Source organism: Microtus ochrogaster, unplaced genomic scaffold (assembly GCF_000317375.1).
Source record: "Microtus ochrogaster isolate Prairie Vole_2 unplaced genomic scaffold, MicOch1.0 UNK12, whole genome shotgun sequence".
NCBI classification, from domain to species: Eukaryota; Metazoa; Chordata; class Mammalia; order Rodentia; family Cricetidae; genus Microtus; species Microtus ochrogaster.
In genome coordinates, this window is record NW_004949110.1 from 6509175 (window position 1) to 6532960 (window position 23786).

General features: G+C 38.9%; 1 protein-coding gene across 1 annotated transcript in view; it reads right to left on the reverse strand.

Annotated features, from left to right (window-relative positions):
- Nucleotides 1-632: 632 nt before the first annotated feature.
- Nucleotides 633-23786, reverse strand: part of Rasa2 (RAS p21 protein activator 2) — a 101402-nt gene continuing 78248 nt past the window's right edge. Inside the window, exons 17-24 of the mRNA XM_005366673.3 lie at nucleotides 18084-18161; nucleotides 14063-14136; nucleotides 13246-13352; nucleotides 6907-6989; nucleotides 5943-6151; nucleotides 4706-4809; nucleotides 4011-4197; nucleotides 633-2208 (exon numbers count right to left, since the gene is read on the reverse strand). Of these exons, the coding sequence (XP_005366730.1) occupies nucleotides 2178-2208; nucleotides 4011-4197; nucleotides 4706-4809; nucleotides 5943-6151; nucleotides 6907-6989; nucleotides 13246-13352; nucleotides 14063-14136; nucleotides 18084-18161 (873 nt within the window). The 3' untranslated portion in view covers nucleotides 633-2177. The remainder of the gene's footprint in view (nucleotides 2209-4010; nucleotides 4198-4705; nucleotides 4810-5942; nucleotides 6152-6906; nucleotides 6990-13245; nucleotides 13353-14062; nucleotides 14137-18083; nucleotides 18162-23786) is intronic.

Consider the following 23786-nt stretch of genomic DNA (forward strand, 5'->3'; position numbering starts at 1 on the left):
CTTGGGAGGAGAAAAAAAACTCAAACAAAATAACCAACAGAAGACTGAAAACCATGAAAGAGCCTTGATCTCTCTTATCTGGACCTCATGTCCTTTTTAGGTAGACATTTCGGAGAAGTAGGAATTTTAATACGAAGTTCATGAGAAGTGTATTAAAAAGGCCTTTTAAAAGACATCTACAACACAGTACAGTTAATGGATCTCCTCATCTGTCGGATTTAAAGGACTCAAGCACAGTTCAGGCCTGCCTGTGCTAACTCTTAAAAGTCCGTTATAGAATATTACTTTAAGATGTGTTACCTTTGTCTACTCTGTGAAACATTTAATAATGCAAAGATATGTCACATTCTTTTATGTTTCATTTGTTTAACTCTGTGAAGCTGTGTTACTTTGCCTCTCTAAAACACCTGATTGGCCTAACAAAGAGCTAAATGGCCAATAGCAAGGCAGGACAAAGGATAGGTGGGGCTCGTAGGCAGAGAGAATAAACAGAAGGAGAAAATAGGAATTTGGGAAGCAAGAGAGATCAGGAGAGAGAAAAGAAGGGCTAGCCACTCAGTCAGCCACGGAGTAAGAGTGAAAGTAAGATTACAAAAATAAGAAGGAAAAAGCCTAGAGGCAAAAAGTTGGGAGCTGGATGGCAGGCCCCTCAAAAGAGCAAAGAGTAAAAACAACCAACAACAAAAGTCATTTAGAAAAATACATTTTTCAATTATGATTTTTTATGGGACAACTCTGTGTTAAAAATCTTTAAAAATAATTACCTAATAACAATGTAAAAACAATTACCTAGCAACAACATAATTGGCAAATATATTCCGAATTACAGCTTAAGCTCAACAAAATAGAAAATCACAGCTAGTTAGACTTACACCAACAAGTCACATTTCAACAGGAACATATGTCAATACCCCAAGGTTCAAAGTACCACACTTAGAAAATGTTCTGAATTAAAAAAGACAAGTAAGTACCATGGTTTTAATACTGATGAAGCCAAGCACATCACTCCTCTCCAGGGTGGCACTTGCTTCAACTGCTTATTTATTGTTACTATTTTCAGGACCCAAGTAGAGTAAGGAAAAACAGGATTTCAACAGCTGCTGAACCTAATTCCATTTGGTTAGCAGGCAATAAGGAAACAGCAATAAAATATAAACATTTTCAGAAAAGCATTGTTCTAGGCTTAAACACTGATCATTTAACTGATCATAAAAGATAGATACCATGGAGTATCTAAACTACAATCTGGAATGTGCCAGATTATTAAAGTGCGCCAAGTGACAGTTCTCGAGTTAGAGCAGGACCTAACACTATATGTAGGGCATCTTTACACGCCCTTATTACGACGTGAACAGCAGGCAAGGTCAAGTGATTTCTCACCACCTTCACTATTCTCTTCTGGTTGGGAAGAGAAGCCTTCAGGAGTAATGTTAAACTGAATTCTCAAATTAAGAAAATGAGTACCTGATATTTAAAACAATGAAAAACATTTTAGTGGTCTCATTTTATTTCCTCTGCCATCACTCATTTCAAATGTAAACATGGTGCACACAGGAGCACATATTCCCTGACATCTACCTGAGCACTCTTAAACCTGTGACAGACAGAACCATCCACCAACACTCAAGGGTGTTCTGAGGTCTTCGTCTCTGTCTCCATAACCTGCAATGGCTAGTACAACAAAGGAAAAACGTTTTTGTTTTTTTCTTCTTTTTCCTTTTTAGAGACGGAGGGCCCAGATGAACTCAATGAAAGTTCAGAACTGACAATGAACTGGGATTTTCTAGTAAAAGACAATGTTGGCAGTACAGAGCAGGCACTAACGGTAGTGAAAATGAGTTCCCACAATAGAGAGCTACAAGTAGAGATGGCTTCTTACTATGAAGTGCTCCCTTTATCACAAGCTTCTTAGGAACCTTCCTTAGAAAGATTCTTTCCATCAAAAGAAGCTGCAATGATATGGATTTGAAGGAAATCTTGGGTTTCTAATTCTCTAGTAATAAAATCATGGATATCAGAATTCTCAAACAGTTCATTTCAACCATTAAATATTAAATACATTGTGAAAGCAGGTGTCATCAAAGCCAATGTCTGCTCTTACATAGTATGAACAAAACTGGGTGAATTAAAAACTTCATGAAAAGGAATATTTTCCAGTTCTCCATCAGTTGATCAAACTATGATATTTTCCCAACAATTGGATTTTCCCTACGAAACAGGAAAAGAAAAATGCTCTTTAAAAATATACAAATTAAAATGTGACATATACAGAACCCATCAAGCACTTCTAATTTTCCTTGATCTTTCATCTACTGAGTCTTGCTTTATTAATTCAACAAGTATTACAGATCACTTACTACATTTAGGTACTACTCTAGAAGCTAAAGGTACAGTACTGAACAAGACAGACACATGACTCACAGAGCTCACATGATGGTATAGGAAAGGAAAATAAACAAAATATTTGGTATAAGAGGGTTTGATTGTTCATTGCAGCCCCCTTACCGCCCCCCAGTGCTGAATGTTAGTCAACCACACTAACACCAAGCTATTTTCTCAAGTCCCTTCTCTCGCCAATTAAAGAAAAAAAAAAAACAACAGATGTGTGAAGTAACACTGCAAGGGTCAGAAGGTTGGACAGTAAGCAAGAGTACCACCAGCAGTTGAACTGGGCAAGGTATGGCATGCACACATGATGAGGTACCCTCCTCCCCCAAGACAGGGCTTCTCTGTGCAACAGCCTGGATATTCTGGAACTTGTTTTGTAGACCAGATTGGCCTTGAACTCTGCCTCCTGAGTGCTGGGATGGGATTAAAGGTGTGCGTCACCATGCCTGGTAGGGAGGTACTATTTAAGGATGGTCAGACCTTGGCTAGGAACTTCAAATTAGAAAGAAAATTAGAAAACTCTTGTTGGAAGAGATTCAACGATACTAATGAATAAAATACAGAATTAGGATGTTCACAATACAACCTTTGTAAATAATGTACAAAGCTTTCTGAAGGAAGAATGTACTTATACAAATAAAACTGATTCTTCTTATTCAGAAATACAAAAACACTACCTGATAGAATTTTCAAAGACTATTTAAAAGAATGCAACAGGGGTTCAAAGTCTCCCACTAACGGTGTGGGGTCTTGGGCAAGATATTCATTTTTCTTGCACTTAAGTTTTCTATGTATAAAGTGGGAAGGAAACCATGACAGACTGGCATGAGCGCAAGGACGGAGGAACACACACTCTGGAAAATACTGTTGTGTGCTGCTCCTACCCACCGCGTTCCTAGCAGGACCCTGTAGCACTGGAGTTCTTTGTATCAGGGAGGGCTGGAGGTTACTCTAGACAAGCTTCTTTTCTGTCAGTAGGGAAGAAATAGTTTTTTTCTTTTTCTGCTTGTGGACATTATCTCATAAAAGAAAGTGGGGCTCTGAACTACTGTGGCTCATCTGATACTGGAAGAAAAAATCTTCAAGATTTAGAGTACCTTAGTGCTATACAGTTCCCAATGACAGGGCCCAGTTCTGGCATTAACTGTCTGTATAAGCTTGGTATTCACTGGTGAGACTACACACTTCCCTCAGGAGTTTGTTACTGGCTTCTGGGAGTAATCTAATTGACAGGGTGTCCAGTGCTGTGATGTCCTGAGAGGAACAAGCCCCCAGTACATGTCAGCTGTTGCTGTCCTTACCCACCTCATCTTCTAGGTCTGAGATGAAGCACTTGGAATCAACTCTCAAATGCTTTCATGCACTGTTAGAGCTTGCTTGTTTGGTACTCATTATAAATGTAAGGGGTTGTGAGAAAGAGACAACAAAAACAAAAAAGAAAAAACTACTAATAATTCAAACAGAGAATTACAACTGACGACGACATTGAAAGCAGCGATGAAGTACAGCACCAACATCATACAACGACAGCTGAGCTGAACAAAGGGAGTGAGTGGCAGGGAAGCACGCACAGGAGAAAGGCTGGGCTCAGACTCGGTGAGCAGAGGCCTGAGGATACTTACTTGCTTCCGTATTTTGCACTACTTGATCTTTTCTTTCTGTATTTCTCATGAGGCTCATCTAGCTTCTCTATGATGCTTTTTATTTGTTGAATTGTCTTAAAGGTTGTAACAGAATCCTCAATTGTGAAGTTGGAATAATCAGGCTCTTTCTGTGGCCCTTGATAGACTGCAATAGTCCCACAAGCCTCTGTGAGGAGCAGAGAAACAGGATCAGAAAACTAAATTCCACCAATGTAATCTGTAGTATAATTAAAAATATTTTTTGATTTTTAAGGGAGAGATTTTCTTTGACTATACTGTAACAATGTTACAAAATAGAACTATCATGCTTACTTAAGAATAGTAATTTTGCTGGGCATGGTGGTGCATGCCTTTAATCCTAGCACTTGGGGAGGCAGGCAGATCTCTGTGAGTTCAAGGCCAGCCTGGTCTACAAGAGCTAGATCCAGGACAGGCTCCAAAGCTACAGAGAAACCTGGTACTGAAAAACAAAAAACAAAAACAAAGACAAAAAAGAATAGTAATTTTACTTTATGAATACTAAGATAAATGCCCCCTTTGACAGTTTGTGAACTTCATTACCAGTAGCTTAGGAAATCTATAAATATCTTCAACTTTAAAAAAAAAATCAAAGAAATAACTCAGAGATTAGTAATGAAAGATCATGTTTTTATCAAAGTAGAGCAAGAGTTTACCTTCCATCTTCTGCAGCTTAAGTAAACTGAGGGTGAAAAGGGAATAAATTCTTTCTGCTTCTCTGTCTTCATCAATATCTATCTGGATGTCTGCAGGGATACCTCTATGATAAAAAGGAAAAGATATTGGAAAATTTTTCTTTGTTAACATGAAAAAGATTTTTGAAAAACTAAGACTAAAACTAGATTTAGAATCTTAGAAAAGGACCTCAGAAATTAGTTTCTGAGATAATTAAACAGGATCACAGGGTTTGGTTGTTACGGATTCAAGCCTGAAGACGATTCTGAAGCAAAATCATTTTTAAAGTATTTTCTAAAGTGTATGTGCGTGTCTGTGTACATGTGTGGGCAGAGTCTGGAAAAGGGCATCAGATTCCCTGCAGCAGGAGTTACATAGGTTTTGGAACTGAATTGGGGTCTCTACAAGAGCAGCAAGCATCCTTAACTACTCCCAGTCCCAATAAAATCATTTTTATAATGTTTGGCTCTTCATAAAACAATGTATTAATAATAAGATCTACAGGGCAACAATGGCTATTCTGTAATATCTAAAACAGAATGTTTAGTGGACTTCTGTGATACAATTTTAGATTTTTTAAATTATTTTTGATTAGCACATGTGTGGGTGTGTGCAGGTGCCTGAGTAAGCCACGGGCATTGGAATCCTAGGAGTTAGAAAGGTAGGTAGTTGAGAGTTGCTTAATGTGGGTCCTCTGCAAGAGCAGTAAGTGCTCTTAACTGGTGAGCCATACCTCTAGCTCTTCTCTGTGCTTCGGTCAGGCTTGAGATGCTGGCTTTTCTTCTTTTAATGGTGTTGATTATGCAGCGGAACACTGCTCGTATTTGGCAAATGCTCTACCATTAACCTTTAATCTGACCCTTCAGATCTCCCACCTCTAGGCATGGGCAACCATTTCAGAATATTTTCATCAGTCACAAAAGAAACTTTGCACTCATTATCAGTCTCCATTCTCCCATTAATTTACAGTATGTGACTATGAATTTACTTGTTCTATATATTTTTTGTGGTATTAGGATCCAACCAAAGTTCTTGTGTGTGTCACGTAAAAACTCTACCACTAGGCAACAACCCAAGCCCTTACGGATACCTTTTATAAAGGTATACCTTTTCAACAAATATGTGGCTTTTATGTGTAGCTATTTTTACTTAGCTTGGTTTCCTATCCATATCCACTGTATCACGTATCACACCTTCTTTCATCAGAAAGGAACTTACGCAGTACATGGCTTGCAGCCTGGTGTATTTTCACCGGTTTCCTGGCAGCAGAGCCAGTTCCCATTGAGATAGGCAGACGGATGAAAAGAGCTGAGCCTGTTGTGGTTGCATCTGCTCACCCTGCACAGCACATCTATCCACTCATTAGCTTCCACACAGTTATTTGCTTGGACGTAGAGTGTCTTCTCTGTATGTATCACTTGGAACATCTTTATTAGTAATAAAGACAAACAGTTAAAAAAGCCTTAAAGTCAACACATAGTACATGAACAGAATAAGTACTCAGAAAGAGACCCGGTTGCTTGGCTAAGTAATGGCTGCTAATGTATCTTAAAGAGTTGTTACTCTCTAAAGCAAGTCAGTGCCTGTGGTGGTCTGAAGGAAACGGAATTAAGTAGTATGGTCTTGTTGAAGTGTGTCACTGTAAGTGGGCTTTGGAGTGGGCCTATATTCAAGCTACTTCCAGTGAGACAGACCACTTTCTGTTGCCCCTAAGGTGTAGGTCTCTCAGCTACTTCTCCAGCACCATGTCTGCCTGTACACTGCCATGTCCCACCATGATGATAATGGACGGAACCTCTGAATTGTAAGGCAATTAATTGTAACCCAATTAAATGTTTTTCTTTATAAGAGTTGCTGTGGTTATAGTGTCTCTTCATATCAACAGACACCCTAAGACAGTCTTAGCTGATGATACTAAGCAGTAAGACATGTCCAAAGGAAGGGTCACTATCTACATAAGAACAAAGCAAGGTAATTTCAGATGCAGGAGGAAGTTTGAGCAAAGACAAAGGAATAAGGAGACAGTGAGGAACAAGGATGCCATTTGACGACCGGAAGGTTCTGCACCAGCTGAGTGGCAATAGTAGACAAAGCTGGGATATTACTTAGAGATTGGAATGGCAAATATTAAAATAATGTATATACAACTATTTAAAATGCTTTCAATATTTATACAACTTACATTTTTCTTGTTGAAAGAGCTTTCTTCCAGTTTTTCCACAGCAAGAATGTTTTTTACTGGAATAGTGTATATTGCATCTTTGCCTAAATAATAAAAGATGACAAAATTAAAAGAATTACTCTAATAATTACAAAAGTAAGATGTTAATTCTGTAAGGTTAGTTCCGCTTGCTGGTAGAAGCCTATGAATATATAGTAGACTTCTGAATGTTTTGTATCTAATAATATGGAACAGGAATTTTGATTGTGTTCTATAAAATGTCCTCTCCTTTTTCCATATAGATAAAAATATTTTCAAAGAAAATCATGTGAATAAATTTGTTCCCTATGTAGGAAATTATTTTCTATGCTGCTGCAAATTTGTAGCACTATATGGAAACAGAGAGAACTAATGTGCCCAGTGGTGAAGACTGACCTGAGCAGTGAACACGACTATTACACTTAAGATTTAATTAAAGGATTATCCCATAAAACAAAAACATTTAGTGTATGCGCACATGCAGGGCCAAACCCAAGGTAGGTAGTGCCCTAGCACTGACCTGCACCTCTACCCCTAAATCATGCTTAATGTTATTATCGTATGTATATGAGTGTTTTCCCTGCATGTATATATGTATACCATTTAAGTGTCCAGTGTCCTCAAAGATTAGAAGGAGGCTTTGGATACCCCGGGACTAGAGTTATATATGGTTGCAAGTCACCACGTGGGTGCTGGGATTGAACTCAGGTCCTCTATAAAAACAAGTGCTCTTAACCACCGTGGTAGTCCAAATGCAGCTGGCCCCTATAAACTCAGGGAGTGGCACTATTAGGAGATGTGGCTTTGCTGGAGTAGGTATTGCCTTGTTGGAGGTAATGTGTCACTGTAGAGGTGGGCTCTGAGGTCTCATATATGCTCAAGCCATGCCCAGTGACTCAGTTTACTTCCTGTTGCTTGTGGATCAAGATGTGGCTTTTGCTCCTTCTCCAGCACCATTTCTGCTTGCACACCACCATGCTCCCCTCCATGATGATAATGAACCAGACATCTGAAACTGTAAGACATCCAACTAAATGTTTTCCTTTATAAGAGTTGTCATGGTCACGGTGTCTCTCTACAGCAGTAAAAATACTAACACAACCACTGAGTCAACTCCCCAACCCTGAATTCTTAAGTTTTGTTTTATTTGGTTTTTGAGACAAGGTCTCTCTATGTAGCCCTGGTTGTCCTGGACTAAGTATGTAGACCAGGCTGGCTCAGGTTTCTATCTCAGGTCTCAACTCAGAGATCCACCTGCCTCTGCCTCCCAAATGCGCGGATTAAAGGCACGTGTTACTATGTACAGCCTTGTTTAAATTTTTAAATTACATTTTAGTGTCTGTGTGTGTGTGTAGGTGCACGTACACAAACTACAGTACATGTGGAAGTCACAGGACACTGGCAGAAGTCAGTTCTCGCCTCCTACCATATAGTTCCCAGACACTGAACTCAGCACGTCAGTGCTGGTGGCAAGCACCTCTACCTACTGACCCATCTTGCCAGCCCTAAAACATGTTTTAAATTATAAAATGGTTTATAACTTCACATATTGTTCAGTTGGCTAGCTAATACTACAATGTTTACTTTAAAAGTGAGATTCTGGAGATAAACATAAAAATTTTATCTGACAGAGCAAATCCTAAACTGTCTAAGGGTTTTGGAATGTAGGCAAGGGGATTTGAGTTTGTTAAGGGCCTCCTGCTAACGTGGCATAAGGTGAAGCCTGTCATTATAGCTTGGTGCTACCCGTACCTCATCTAGTTGTAGAAGACATTGACAAAGACACTTTTGACTTCGAGTCATTTTGTGAAGGTGTTTTTACAGCATCAAAGCTTTTTTTACTTCTTCTTCAAGCTTTTATTTAAGGATGTGTGGGTTGAGATATAGGAAGCTAAAAACATTCTATTTTATATTGTTCAAAGGATTAATGCTGTGACTTTTATTTTTTGACAAAGAGCAGTATTTGGTTAACCTGTGATTTTGTTGTTGCTGTGAATAAAGACATTAATACAAAATGTTCAGTGAGTCTCCTGGCACAAAACTTAAAATTTAAGGTAATTCAAATAGATGTGATACATATTTTTAAAAGATATACACCGAATGTCTACTATATGCCAGGCACTGCCCTAATAATTTAAGCAGAGCAATAAACAGAAAACAGATCCTTAATAGACTTTATACTGAGTTCTGAAAAGAGTGGCAGAGAAATACTAACTAGAGCTGAATGCTATGATGAAAATAAACTGAAGAGATGTCAGTTAAGAATTTCAGGGCAGTTTATATGCAATCTCAAGGATCCTTTCTCTTTTTTCCTCAATTTCCAATCTTTCTGGAAACCCTGAAACTTGATCCTTTGATACCTGAAGCCAAACAATTGTATGCTTTAGCATGAATTTAGCAATGTTGCACTACAGTGCTTTTGCAGGTGGTCATAAAAATAGAAATCTTAGCCAGAATGATTCTTTTCTTTCAAGGGTCAAATTCTTCGGAGTTAGTTGTCTAACATTATGAGAGTGTTAGTTTATGCCAAGATCTCCATTATTACCAGAACTCTTTGTGTATGTGTATTTAAAAGGTAAGCTCTCATCCAGCTCAGACTGGTTTTGAACTTATTACATAGCCAGGTAATTACCTTGAACTTCTGATTTAATTCAATTAAACATTTTAATTCAAGTGCTGAAATTAAAGACTAAAGATGTGGATCGCCTCTCCAAGTTACTGTCCTGCTGGTGATAAAATCAGGGCTGTGTTAGCTGGAGCAATCTACCAACCGAACTATATTCCCAGTTCTCATTGTGTCTATTTATAAAAAGGAATTTCATCCCTTTAGTTGCTTTTGCCCAAATCCTCAAAGTGTTCCTTTACTTGTCTTTTCCCCATTCCTCACATTTAATTCCTGAACAGATTCTCTTGAGTATTATCTTTGAAATAGATTCAGAATGTGATTGTTTTTATTACCCCTATTACTACCAACTGGTCCAAGCCAGAATCTTCTGTGCCTTGGATTATTGTAATTACAAAAACATTTGTCTTATACTCTGTCAGTACTAACCTGTAAGTTGAGTAAAAGTCTGGGTTTTAGTATGTCTTCTTCACTACTGTTCTGTCCTGTACCTCTGGCACAAAGTAGGTACCCAGTAAAATAGGTTTAGCTGAAAATATTTGCATAATTGAATTAATTATTTATTTGGTTCTTTGGCTATTAAGAAAACAAACAAACAAAAACTCTGGAGAGCCTCATGTTGGAAAACATGAGCAGGCAAAAGTCTAGTCCTCATAAACATACTGAGTGTGTATGTTGATGGAAGCTGTATAAACTGTATGTATGGACCTATAGATAATAGCTCCCAAGAACATACATTATCTAAGTAAATCTCACAGAAGTATTTCAAAGTTGGGTTTATTAAAAATTTTACTAGTAAACTTGGTTAAAGCTTCAGAATCCAGAGTAGTGGTTACTGAAGTAATTCAGGCGACAGTGTATTTGTAAGACTTGGTGTTCTTTGAAGAGTATCTGCTAACTGCTTTTATGCTAGTGATATGATTGCTACCACTAAGGATCTTAAAGAGCAGGAGAAGAGAGAGATGATACGGAGTGACCAATGTGCTAGATGTTCCTATTAAATAGGCAGCTAAGAGGCTAGAGACCTAAAATGACTTCAATGAAGAGCTGACACGTGATCTGAGGCTTACAGGACATCAGATCACAGACCTGAAGAAGGAAAGATCTTTATGTAGAGTATATACAGAATCATGAACATAAAAACTGTACATTAAAGAAACTGATGGCATAAGAAGTTTAAGGTGACAGCCTGACTAAGACAGATGAGAGAACTACACAGAAAACACACGAACACAAAACCACAATAGTCTAAGATGTTTAGCTGGGGAAATAGCTGCACCCACTCTTGCAGACTCTGAAAATACAGTAAGTAGGACACTATATAGAATTAACATTACCAATAAGCACCCCAAGTCAACCAGAAAATGTTAACTTACATTCAATGAATTACTTTTTAGAAGGCAGGAAAACACGTAATACATTTTGAAAAAATCCATCAAAATAGTTAAAACAAGTATGTATGCTTAAATTGCTTAAGTATGTATGCTTAAGTTTTGGTAAGCAATCTCACAATCTCATTTGTGTATTTCCTCCAACACAAAAGCAACAAAGCTCTAATATATTCATTCTTGTGGTTCCGATTGTCTAATTCTATGAAACCTATCCCTTTATCATCAGCGGATAGAACAAAGGTTAAACCTGACAACTGTAGGTGTACTTAGGGCCTATGAGGTCCATGAAATTCCTATGCAAACTCCACGTCTATGTGTTTATATGTAGGATTCTCAGAAGAAAGGCACCGTGACTATCATCTGACTTAAAGGACATTATAACCAGCAGACTTTGGAATACTAGCCTGGACTAGACAGTGCTTTGAGGAAGAAATAACTTGTTTATTCACAGAAAATGTCTAATTTACCTTACATTTTATTTAATTACACTACTGTTATTACTATTGTTTTTTGTTTGTTTGTTTTGAGATAGTCTCTCTCTATATTTAACCTTGGCTCTACTAGAACTCACTACACCTTGACCAGGTTGGATTTGAAGTCTGCCTCTGCTAGGATAAAAGGTGTGCACCACCATGCCTGGCTTTATTCTATTATTAATATAAACATAATAAAAAACAACACTATCCATATGTGAGAAGATTTATTTATTATTTGTTTTTTTGAGACAGGGTTTCTCTGTGTAACAGTCCTGGAGCTCACTTTGTAGACCAGGCTGGCCTTGAACTTATCAAGATCCACCTGCCTCTACTCCCAAGTGCTGGGATTAAAGCCCTGGGCCACCATGCCCAGCAGGTGAGAATATAAAATTCAGTATAAGCCAAAATGTTGAAACATTTGAAGTGGGCTTTAAGAACACTGAAAAGGCAAGCCTACATATTTAGCTATATATTTATACGCTGTAACAAACTATCTGGTGCCTAAAATGTAACTCATTCTAAAAAAATTTCTTACTAATATACTTGTATATACAATATGCATGTATATATGCATATTCATTCATTCTGAGTAAGCTGCTCATGCGTGTGTATGTGTTTCTCTTAGCTGATAACGGCAGTCCGTGCTATCTGGAGGCTGGTGCAAGAAGACTTAAGCCCAGAGTTCTGGGTCAAGATCCCATCTCTTTAGAGCATCTCTCCATCATTCCACTCCCCAGCAGTCTCCAGGGATGCACTCTACATTCTCTTCAAGTATCCTATGTCAGGTGTTTATGTCATCACTGTGGCATTTATAGGAGAAGCTCTCTTAGTAGGGATTTACCAATCAGATTTGATAGGACTTCAAAAACCTTCTGAACACCTTCTGATAGGCTGAATGTTGGTTGTTGTTAGCTACTGTTAAATCTGTACCTTTCTGGCTGGGCGATGGTGGCGCACGCCTTTAATCCCAGCACTCGGGAGGCAGAGGCAGGAGGATCTCTGTGAGTTCGAGACCAGCCTGGTCTATAGAGCTAGTTCCAGGACAGGCTCCAAAACCACAGAGAAACCCTGTCTCAAAAAACAAAAAAAACAAAAAACCCAAAAAACAAACAAATCTGTACCTTTCTGCTTTTATTGCTTTATTTTTTTACTGTCTTACTTACCAAGTCCAGATGTTTTGCTCTCAAATTGATTTTTTTAAAGCTTTATTTATTATGTATACAGTGTTCTCTCTGCATGTATGCCTGCAGGCCAGAAGAGGGCGTCACCATGTGGATGCTGGGAATTTAACTCAGGTCCTCTGGAAGAATAGCCAGTGCTTTTAACCTCTGAGCTGTCTCATCTCTCTAGCCATCTCAAATTGATTTATGCCAGGCTTTTATGTTATAGTTTTATTACATATCACACAATGTGATAAAATAAACACTCCAGTTTAGTTTTTTGTGTGTGTCACTGTGAGAAACAGTGCTGCGGGAAGGTGTATAGCTTGAACTACCCGCCTACTGGGGCGTGGCCTCATAAACTATTTACCTTGATACAGCGGCGCTATTGGGGCCCCTTTCTCTCTGCTTCCCCCTGGGCCCCGTTTACTGTTCAGTTTGCTTTGGGTCTGATCTTCATCCATCGTTCAAGCAGAGAATCCTGACTTTGTAAGTTTTACCTTTTAATAAACACCGGTCTATTTCTTAGTTCTGAGCTAGTGTGGGATTCCTTTTTTTAACTGTCCAATCTCTCAACCATCAAAACTCTCAACCATTCCCTGTGCAATGATTGACTTCAGCACGGACAACCAGCAGAGTAAAGCCACAATAAAGCATAAACGCAACCCTACCTGGCTGTTTGTGGTAGGTGAGCTCTCTGCTTGTCAAGCAGAACCATCGTTTCTTGAAATTCTTTTTTCCAATACGGGTTCTTCCTTGAGCTCTTTTATACATTTCACTGCCAACATAACGGTCATAAAATAAACCATTAGTCTCAGAGATTAAAATGTTCATCTAAACTAAGAACTGACCTAACTCTAGCAGACACCGGTAGTCAAGCGTGATTATTAGAGTACAGAGTGACTTCCACTGATGACGTGTGTATTTTACTCAGGCCACACTGAGGGACTAGTCTTTAATGTAGGGTTTTTACTTTTAGGTATGCTGTTTAGCATGCATGATGTCTACGCACATGTGTGCAGTACCTGTGGAAATCAGAAGAGGGCATCAGATCCCCCTGGAACTGGAGTAACAGATGGTTGTGAGCTACTGTGTGGTTGCTGTGGCTTGAACTCAGGTCCTCTACAAGAGCAGCCAGTTCTTTTAATGACTGAGCCTTCTCTCTAGCCCTAATCAATGTAGTTTTAAAACTCTACTATACAGACTAAAAATGGGTCAGGTAAGTCATTCCCATCCCACTAACTCCAAGAAATAGGAGTTAGGCTGACCAGAGCTATCTCTTAGTTGCAGAATGCTGGGTCCATGCAGTCAATGAGTGCTGCCCTATGCCATGGAGCTGACAGGCAGAGAGGGCAATTTACCTGATTGAAGATGCTCAGGACGTTCCGGAACGGAATGAAAACTCAGGTTTCCTAACTCTCAGACCCATGGTCTTTGTACTTACTGTCTACTGTGAAACACAACTTTCCTTCTCATTTCATTAATTACCCTTCTTTCAGGTGCACAGGCTCGCTCGTACCGCTGGACTCCTTAGTTTCTGTAGATGAAATTTCATCCAAGAACTAAATGGGGAGATGGGAAAGTATTACAGTATGTGAGTAAGTAAGGGATATCATATAAAACTATCTTATCTTACAAGTCATTGATTATATTAGGAAATTCCTTTTTTTAAAAGGATTTATTTATTATATATACAGTGTTCTGCCTGCATGTATGCCTGCAGGGCAGAAGAGGGCATCAGATCTCATTATAGATAGTTGTGATGCATCATGTGGTTGCTGGGAATTGAACTCAGGACCTCTGGAAGAGCAGCCAGTGCTCTTAACTTCTGAGCCATCTCTCCAGCCCCTATATTAGGAAATTCTTCATCATTAAAGAATATATATAATGCAGGTTGAGAATCTCTTTTATACAAAATGCTCAGTACCAAAGTGCTTTAGATTTAGGGTTCTGAAATAATTACACATACAGTAAGGTATTTTGGAGAGTGGACTCATATACATAGCCCAAAGGTAATTTTATATAGCGTTTTTACTAAACCTGCACTTTGTGACCTATCACATGAGGTTGTGGAATTTTCCATTGTGACATCATGTCCATTCAAGAAGTTTTAGATATTCCAATATTTCAGATTTTAGAGCATCTTGGATTGAAGAGGCTCATTCCACAGTTATCTATAAAATAAAATACATTTGCTATAGAAAATTTCTAATTTACAAATGAAAGGTATTCTAAACTTAGTCTTACCTTACTCACAATTCTGAATGGATCTTCCTATAAAAATAACTCAATGTATAATCCTTAACTGTAATTCTTTTTGAGACAATATTTCACTATTTCTGAGGCTGGACTTAAACTCACTGCAATCCTTCTGCCTTGGCTTCCTTAGTGCTAAGATTATAGGCATATACTACCACAGATAGCTCTTTTTCATATTTTTGGTATCCATAAGGCCTTGAATATAAAGAATTTATCTTTAACATTTAAAAATTTTGTCTTTGAAAAAAAATTTTGTCTTTGATTTGCAGGAAACTCATTTTATTACATAAGTAACCCTCAAATGGCACATGGCTATCATGGTCTGCACTCATCTTAGAGCACTTTGCACTGTGAGATGGCTCACATAACTGGATATACCAAAGGAGATGGCTCACATAACTGGATATACCAAAGGAGATGATGGCTCACATAACTGGATATACCAAAGGAGATAGTTTGTATAACTGGATATAACAAAGGAGATGGTTCCCATAACTTGCTCCCATTAGTGTCTGAAATTCTGAAAAACTCAATTCTGAAGATTCTGGTTCCAAAGATTTTTACATACAGGGCCATGAACCTGCCTGACAGGTCAGGTAACACTAATCTATGAACTGAGCCAGATTTGACCAAGAAACAGAGTTACAAAATAAAACCCCCCAAAAAACACAATAGAGGTCTTATGGAACCAGCAAAGCCCACTCTGGCTATTTATAGGAAACTTGCTGATTTCTATTATATATAACTGACGATCTTGACAAATGAGATAACTTGAAATCAAATGAATATTCACAAACTTCCTATGCAGAATATGAGAATGTGGCTCAAGAAAATTTGCAATGTCCACTGCTTGTGCTCTCTTTGGCAGTACATATACTAAAATTGGAACGATAAAGAGATTAGCAATGTCCACTGCTAACACAGGAAGTCACCCAGTGAAAGTATTTAGCTTCATGAATGCGTAACTTGCATCAGTTAAAGGGCTTCATTTGACTAGTGTTTGCTTCTACATGGAAAGAGGAAACCTGACAGTTCAAAAAGTAATTTTTGCTTGGTAGTGGTAGCTTATGCCTTTAATCCTTGTACTCAGGAGGCAGAGGCAGGTAGTTCCCTGTGAGTTTGAGGCCACCAGGTCTACATAGTGAGTTCTAAGACAGCCAGAGCGACATAAAAAAAAACCCTGTCTCAAAAAAAAAAAATTCTTGTTCTTAGAGAAGAATCCAAATTTTCCTCCTAAATCAACTACCCATTTGCTTATCAGTCAGATATTACAAACTCAGATATCTGGATTTCATTGCTATCTTCCCTTCTATGCTTCTAACTTAATACTTGAGGATATTAGTATGTAAACAAAACAAGCATATATTCCTGTAAGAATAACATACTGAGGATCTAGCGTCTCCACTGTAGAACTGAAGGCACAGCGACCTGGCCCAGGAACACTGTGACTCGCCTACCAGAGCACACACTCGGGAGGTTTCCCAAGAGAGTGTTTTTCCTAGTTTGCTGGAAGGGAATCTTGGTAAGTGAACAAGCAAAAACAGAATTCCTTTTGTTCTGTGGGTGATGCAAGTTCAAGTATCCAAGGACATTAATGAAGTGCCCTGTCTCATCTCTATTTCTAGTGGATGGGCCCAATAGAGTTTAACATATATATGAGTATCACATTCCTTAGTATTATCATGAAGGAGTACAGGGTAAAATAATGTGTGAAGTGAAGTGTAAGAAAACAGTGAAGATGACAGGAAGGAAACTGTAATTGGCTCAGGATCAAAAGCATCTGTAATTCTTCAGTGCTGTGGTTCTGTCACCAAATTATACAACCACCCTGTATACAGAGCTCTTCTGGTTACTTTCCCTATACTGTGTACATGATTTAGTTACTGCAGTGGTCAAAGTCACTAGAATAAATGCCAATGTGGACTAGAAGCTGAGTTACATGGACATTTCTAATCTTTAGTACTGTATGTATCCAGTCTTAATTACAGGGACTGGAGATAGAGTTTAATCTTAAGCAGAATTCTTGTGTAGGATATGTAAGGCCCTGGGTCCAATCTACAGACAGAAAGGCACATGGACATGGGACAGACACACACACGCGCACGCCAGCCCTGGTTTACACAGTAAGTTACAGGACAGCAAGAGCTACATAGTGGGACTCCGTCTTGAAAAAAAATTGAAAATAAAAATCTATCTGGTGCTAGAAAGTTACCTATGGAGTTCCCTGTGAAAGTATTTTAAAAGTCCAAACATGTACTTTAGTACAATATATTCTTGGCCATTGACTGCTAACTCATGCTACAGAATCTGAACAGGCTTAAAGACTGTCCTTGCTAGTTTGGTCACTGAGTTAGGATTATGATAATGAAAGCACAGTACTTTCTTCAAGTTTACTTTAGATGTATTTAAAAATAATTTTTCTTTCTAAGTTTTCCAGATTTACAATACTGTATTTTATATGGATGACTAAGGAGTTAAGAACCAAGAAATTAAAGGCTTAAAAAATATCCTCAGTTTCTAATCATATACCTTTTTACACGTTGTAGGTCTTACGTTAGCATGCTATAGACTACAGGCAGTTGTAAATTTTTATTTTTAGTTACTTTCCTCCAATTACCAACATACTCAATAATTCATTGAAAACACTATTTTATATTTTCATTATTTTGTATGGATGTGTGTGTGTGTCACAACATGAAAAGGGAGATTAGATGACAACTTGTGGGAACTTGGCTCCTGTCTTCCAACCATGTGGATCCAGAGAGCACTCAGGTTCTTAGGCTCCACGAGCGGTGCCTTTACCTGCAGAGCTATCCTTGCTGGCCTATGTTGTCTTATGAGACATGAGTGCTATTAGACCAAAGGTTCTTAGCAAAAGGCAATTCTGTCCTCTGGGGACATTTAGCAATTTCTGGTCATCAAAATAGGGAGTATGCTACTGGCATTTAATTCAGGGATGTTGTTAAATATCCTACAATGTAAACACTAGCTCTTAAAGTCAAGAACTACCCAGCCCCTAATGTTAATAGTGTTGTAGTTGAGAAACCTAGCCTAGAAATATATATTTGTAGTGTTAAAACAACAAGGGCAAGTTATTGTTAAGAGTTGCTTATCTCACAGCCTTAGACTCCTGAATTGACAGTTTAAACATTTATTTTTTTAAACTGGAGACTAACTCCTAGTAAGAATGAGATGGTAATTCCTTATGCTAGATGACAAAGAAGTTTCCTATTTCCAAAATAAAACATACCTTTTTCACGTCTGTAAAATATCTTTCTTCTTGAAACATTTTGAGAAATTCACACATAACTGACTTTTTGGAACGAGACTGAAAAAACAAACACAGGATTTGTATATGTTAAATACACACAGCTTCTTAAACTGTTAGTTCTGACTCCACATGGGGTCTTGAAACATGATTCCACAGAAGGTGTCTGAAAGCACAGCAATAAGAACTAATTCAAAATCAAACGTCATGACTCTGAGGTGTTTTGGTCAGTGTCAGCTATGCTGCATGGCACCCCAACATTAGAGCTTTACCTACGCTCACACCACACTCATGTCTGATGCTATGCATGCTAGCACACCACACGTCACCTCAGCACACAGCTGAGCTACTGCATATTAGGGACTGAGCTATTTCTACTAGACATGAAGGCTTCTGCTCTGACAGAAACCTAATGGTTTAATTACAGAAAACAAAGACTTACTGTATTTCTCCATATCATGAGTCAGCATGTATCACATTAGTAGCTTTGGATTTTATAAAAATGTTTGATTAACTGCTTAAATTGCTGACTTAAGTTATTCGTTTCACTAAACAAACAATCAAATCCCAAAACAAAACCCTAAAAAACATTAAGTAAATCTGGTGTGAGATTAGGACAGAATTCCCAACAATTTTTAAAATGGTCTTAAATATATTTCTGCCATTATGTTTATATAATATACTTTTAAAAAAACTGTATGAATGCTCTAACTACATGTAGGACTTTACACCAGAAGAGGGCAACAGATCCCACAACAGATGGTTGTGAGCCACCATGTGGTTGTTGATAACTGAATTCAGGACCACTGGAAGAGCAGCCAGTGCTTTTAACTGCTGAGCCATCTCTCCAGCCCCCTGCAATATACCTCTGTTCCATGTGTTTATGCAAACTGATTATAAAATAAAAATATAATCAACTTTGAAAAACTATATCCTATAGTATCAAATATTCAACTAATATTTATGAAAACATGAACAAGAATATCCTTATTAGTATGCAAATTTGTTTTCTGTAATTAATAAATGGTAATATTATAAATACAAGGAATTGACTTAAAATATTTTTGACTAATATACAATGTAAAAATGTATCAAAACACTACATATATAAATTTGTATAATTATTATATGACAAAAAAGAAAATTTGATACAGATTTTGAAAATGTACTTACAAATGAGTGAACAAGGTTTAATTAACATACAACAGGGTAAAGAGACATCATTACTCACAAGCCTAAAGAGACAAGTAAGAAATGGGAATCCACCTGGTGTCGCCTGACAAGAGCTACCTTTAGTGACAGAACAGCCCACACATAGCGAGCTGACAAGGGAGACTAAGAAACAAACTCTCTGGCCTCATTCTTCTTCTTCTAGTATGCTGTGCCTCCACTGAGCAAACTCACCTGGAAGCCAGAGATCAGAGGCTCTACTAAGGCACAGAGCTGAACAAAGTAGGGATGGAGATCTGGTTGGGCAGATGGAAACTATGAAGCCCAATTTCTAGTTTCTTTTTTTGTTAACTACTAGTTAAAAACTAGTAGTTGTTAAGAATGGCCCACATTCCAGAATCACGTTCCTCCAGCCTTCAATGACTCAGCACCAACACCACAACATCATTAAAGGCCAATGTGACACATCACTAAGGTCAACACAGCAGGTTTCTGTATCACCACTATGTACACGCTCCATACATCCCCTCCGCAGAAAGCCTGTGCCATCATGGCCTGTGCTCCCCCCCCCCCTTTTTATTTTGGTTTTTCGAGACAGGGTTTCTCTGTGGTTTTGGAGCCTGTCCTGGAACTAGCTCTTGTAGACTAGGCTGGTCTCGAACTCACAGAGATCCACCTGCCCAAGTGCTGGGATTAAAGGCGTGTGCCACCACCGCCCAGCTCTCTCCCCCTTTCTTATTCCTGCTTTGATACCATGATAGAAATCATCCCCCACCCCCGCAACAAAACAAGTAAATCTCTTGCATGAGGTCTGTGTGTGGTGTGATCTTTGTGGTATTCCATGGCCCTCTGATACCACAAAATACTTACACTGGTACCAATAGGATATCCTGGTGCCTGCATTCCCCTTTGGGATCTGAGCTGCCCTAGGACCCCTATCCCTTATCTTCTGTCCACCTGCAACAGACTCCCCTTCTAGCCCACTGACTGCTTGGCCTTCCGTCTATTACCCACAATTGGTAAGTGATCTCTCTTGGTCGGTGGTTGGTGTAACTGCTTCCTTGAGTCTCTGGTACTCTTTGGAGGTGGAGGTACCCACCCTGCTCTAGACCCTTTCATTTGGGTGAGGCTTTGTTTCTGAGCTGGGTTTTCACCTTTTATCTTCACATGAAAGCCCCAGTACCAGGAACTGAGTCTCTTAGCCCTGACCGGTTGAGTGTGGTGATGAACCACTGAGCGAACGCCTTGTGTCTTCCTCATTCCTCATTCAGTTCTCCGAGACATGGGGAGACCCTAGACTTCAAGTTTCGGACCTTCCTCTCTTCCTCACCCATGGAAATGTCATCGTCCATACCTTTTGGCTCCCCCTTGGGAAGCCCCTTAGAAAATTCCCAGCCTTTCCACCTGGCATCCACCCGAAGGGCTCCAAATTTATTTGCTTTTGTAATCAAATCTGGCCTCAATATCCCTTACATAATCAATTCAAATGTGACTAATTAGCAGCACCCTAGATTCCAATATTAATCTGGACCTTTACAAATACTGCAAGTGTTTGGGGCAGTGCAAAGGAAGAGGTTCCCTATTCCCTATTTCTTAGCTCTAAGCCTGTTTTTTTTTGGTCTGGTTTTCCCCCAATCCCCACACTGTGTAAATGTCCTATCTTTAAGTTACCACTGACAGATCCATAAGTTTGTTGCAAAGTATAGTCTGAGGCTGACCTAGCAGGAGGGGGAGAAAACAAAGGAGTAGGCCAGCCTCAACACGCACATGCCCCTTGCTCGCTGGTGGTCTCTCTGCTTCCCCTGCAGAGTCCTCTAACTAAGGTATGTAAGGATCATTTGTTTCTGCTGGCTTCTGCCACCCACAGAATTTGATTCTAAATCCTAGAGTCTGATTCCTTAGCTGCTGCTTTCCTTTACTGCTTTCTAACCATTTGTTTCTTGTCTCTCTGGTCTCTGGCCTGCTATGCCCTCCACGTGGGCACCCACATATCTACCTCCCTGGCTCCTGTAGCCTGCCCTGCTACGCCTCTGGCCTGCTACACCCACGTGTAAAAAAAATCTTCTCCTGCTACCTGCTCTGTCGCTTTGTGCTTTTCTGGGACTGTACATTGCCAGTTTCCTTGTCTCCCACTAGGAGCTTCCTGCTAAGTCCTGCAGCCTCCTTAAGTCCTTCTGAGCATCTGCAACATTGTCCCTCCTGGAAGTCCTGCAGCTTCTCTACACCTGGGTGGAGTTTCTGCTTATCCCTCTGTGTCCCTTAACTATTCCTCTCCTTGTCTATGTCGTAAGTGTCTCTGGCTCCTAGAGCCTGCTATGACTTTCTATTTGTCTCTCTTGGCTCTGGGCTACTACATCCTCTAGGTCTCTCTACCAAAGACACAGGTTCCCCTTCCTCTGCTCTCTCAGCTTCCACCTGTAGTCCTGCAGCTTCTGCTCCCTCAACTCCCTCCCGGAGCGTACAGAAACTCCCTCCCAGAGCGTACAGAAATTCCCTCCAGAGAAATTTTTGCAATCCTTTCTCCTTGACACAGTTTGGCCTCAGAATAGTTTAGTGACCAAAAATTGTCTAGCTTCTTTGTCTTTGTTCACATTGTAAAACTGTAGCTATTTTGGTAAACTGAGTCATACAAGAAACAGTAATACTCTATAATGGTGTAAAATAAAAGGGAAGTTTACTGCACTTATTTATTTTGATGCTAAAGGATCTTCAATTAAAATTTCAACTTAAATTTTAAGGCTCAAACTTAACAGGGAAAGGCTGTAAAAATCCTAATCTTATAAAAGCTAATGACTTATTGTAAACTGTTAAAGATAACCAAGACATGCAAATTAATAGTCAGTTGCCTTATAAATGATCAAATTCTTTAATGTGTTCAAACCTACACTTAGAGTCACGCTAAGTACTAATGCAATTAATTACAGGAATGAACTTTAGTCTCCTGTATATGTTTTCAAAGTTAAGCCTAAAACAAGTAACTAAAAATAAGCAAAGCTTATTTTAGTTTAGATATACTTAATAGATAATGGTCCTCAGAACTTTTCAGAGATCTACTGAATATGACATTGAAGGTGTTTAATGGAAGGGAGGAGCAGGAAAAGAGCAAAAGCTTCCTTCCGGTGATAGAGAAGTGCCGTTCCCGGCAGCAGCCCTAAGATCTCCAAAGAAGATGATGGGGCACAGAAGACCACCTGGAGCTTGCTTTAAATGTGGCAAAACTGACCACTGAGTGAAAAACTATCCTTCACCTTGCCTGCTGCCAGACTTCCCCCATCCAAACTATGAACAAGCAGGACACTGGAGAGTTGGCTGCCCTGCTTTGCCTAAATATACTAGACCAGTCAGTCCCCCAAATTCCTCCTCCACGGAAAATCTGTTGGATCTTCTGGGCCTGGAAGCCTCGGACTGACACTGCCCTGGGATCTCTGCCCCCAGTGGAATCAAGACTACCAAGGAGGAACCTAGGGTGACTGTCCAGGCAGTAAGACTTTGGCATTTTTAATAAATTCGGGAACTGCTTATACTTCCTGCTTACTCTAGTGAAAGTTATCCTTCTCAAATCTCTGATGTTAACAGCAGCAACCAAGGCTTCAGATGCCTTCTCAGTTCTCTCCATATGCAAAAATCAAGCTTATGACCCCACTTTCCTAGAGCTACTAGGAGGTCTAAGAGGTGTAGGCACAGTAAACAACCAGACTCAGAAAAGAGATAAACTCACAAAACAGATTTCAATGTAACTTTTTACTAATCCTTGATTTAAAGCACTCACTTTACAATGACTGTTCATGGTAAACAATAACTGTTCATGGTAAATGACTGGATAGAAAAAGTGCAAAGTTTATTTAAGGTCTGAGGATATGAAAGCTTTTGCTGTAAAGGTCTAAAAAATGTTTTAAAGATATGTAAATGCAAGTTATAAAGGTATAAGAAAGTGTTTTAAGGTGTGTAAATGCAATTTGTAAAAGAAAGTGATTTAAGGTATATGTAAAAATGTTTCAGATTTCTTTCCCTCTCTATGCTATTGTTAAAATTCAGAGTTTTACCATTAACCAATGGAGTTCTGATTAGCTACTGATCTACCTCTGGTAAGCACTGACTACTCTTAGCATAGTTACAAGCTCAAGTTTTTAAACTTGTTTTGGTTGTTTTCTAAGTATAGACTAAAAAGTGCTTCTCACTGTGCTAAAAACATCTCTGTCCAATCTATATATCCAGCCCTCTGGAAACTGTTAATTCTTTCAACCTAGAATCATCCTTGGGTTCCCAAGAATCTACCACGATGCATGAGTCTACTACCATTCCTACAATGTGGATTTCAGTACATTTAAGTGGTAATGCAACATATCTAACTTATCTCTTTTGTAAGGTAAAAAAAAAGTTCTTGTCTTCCAAGAAGAACTAATACCTATACTCCTGAATGTATTTCACAATATAGAAACAGAAGAGTCATTGCCAAATTCCTTTTATGAAGCTACAGTTACCCTGATACCAAAACCACACAAAGACCCAACCAAG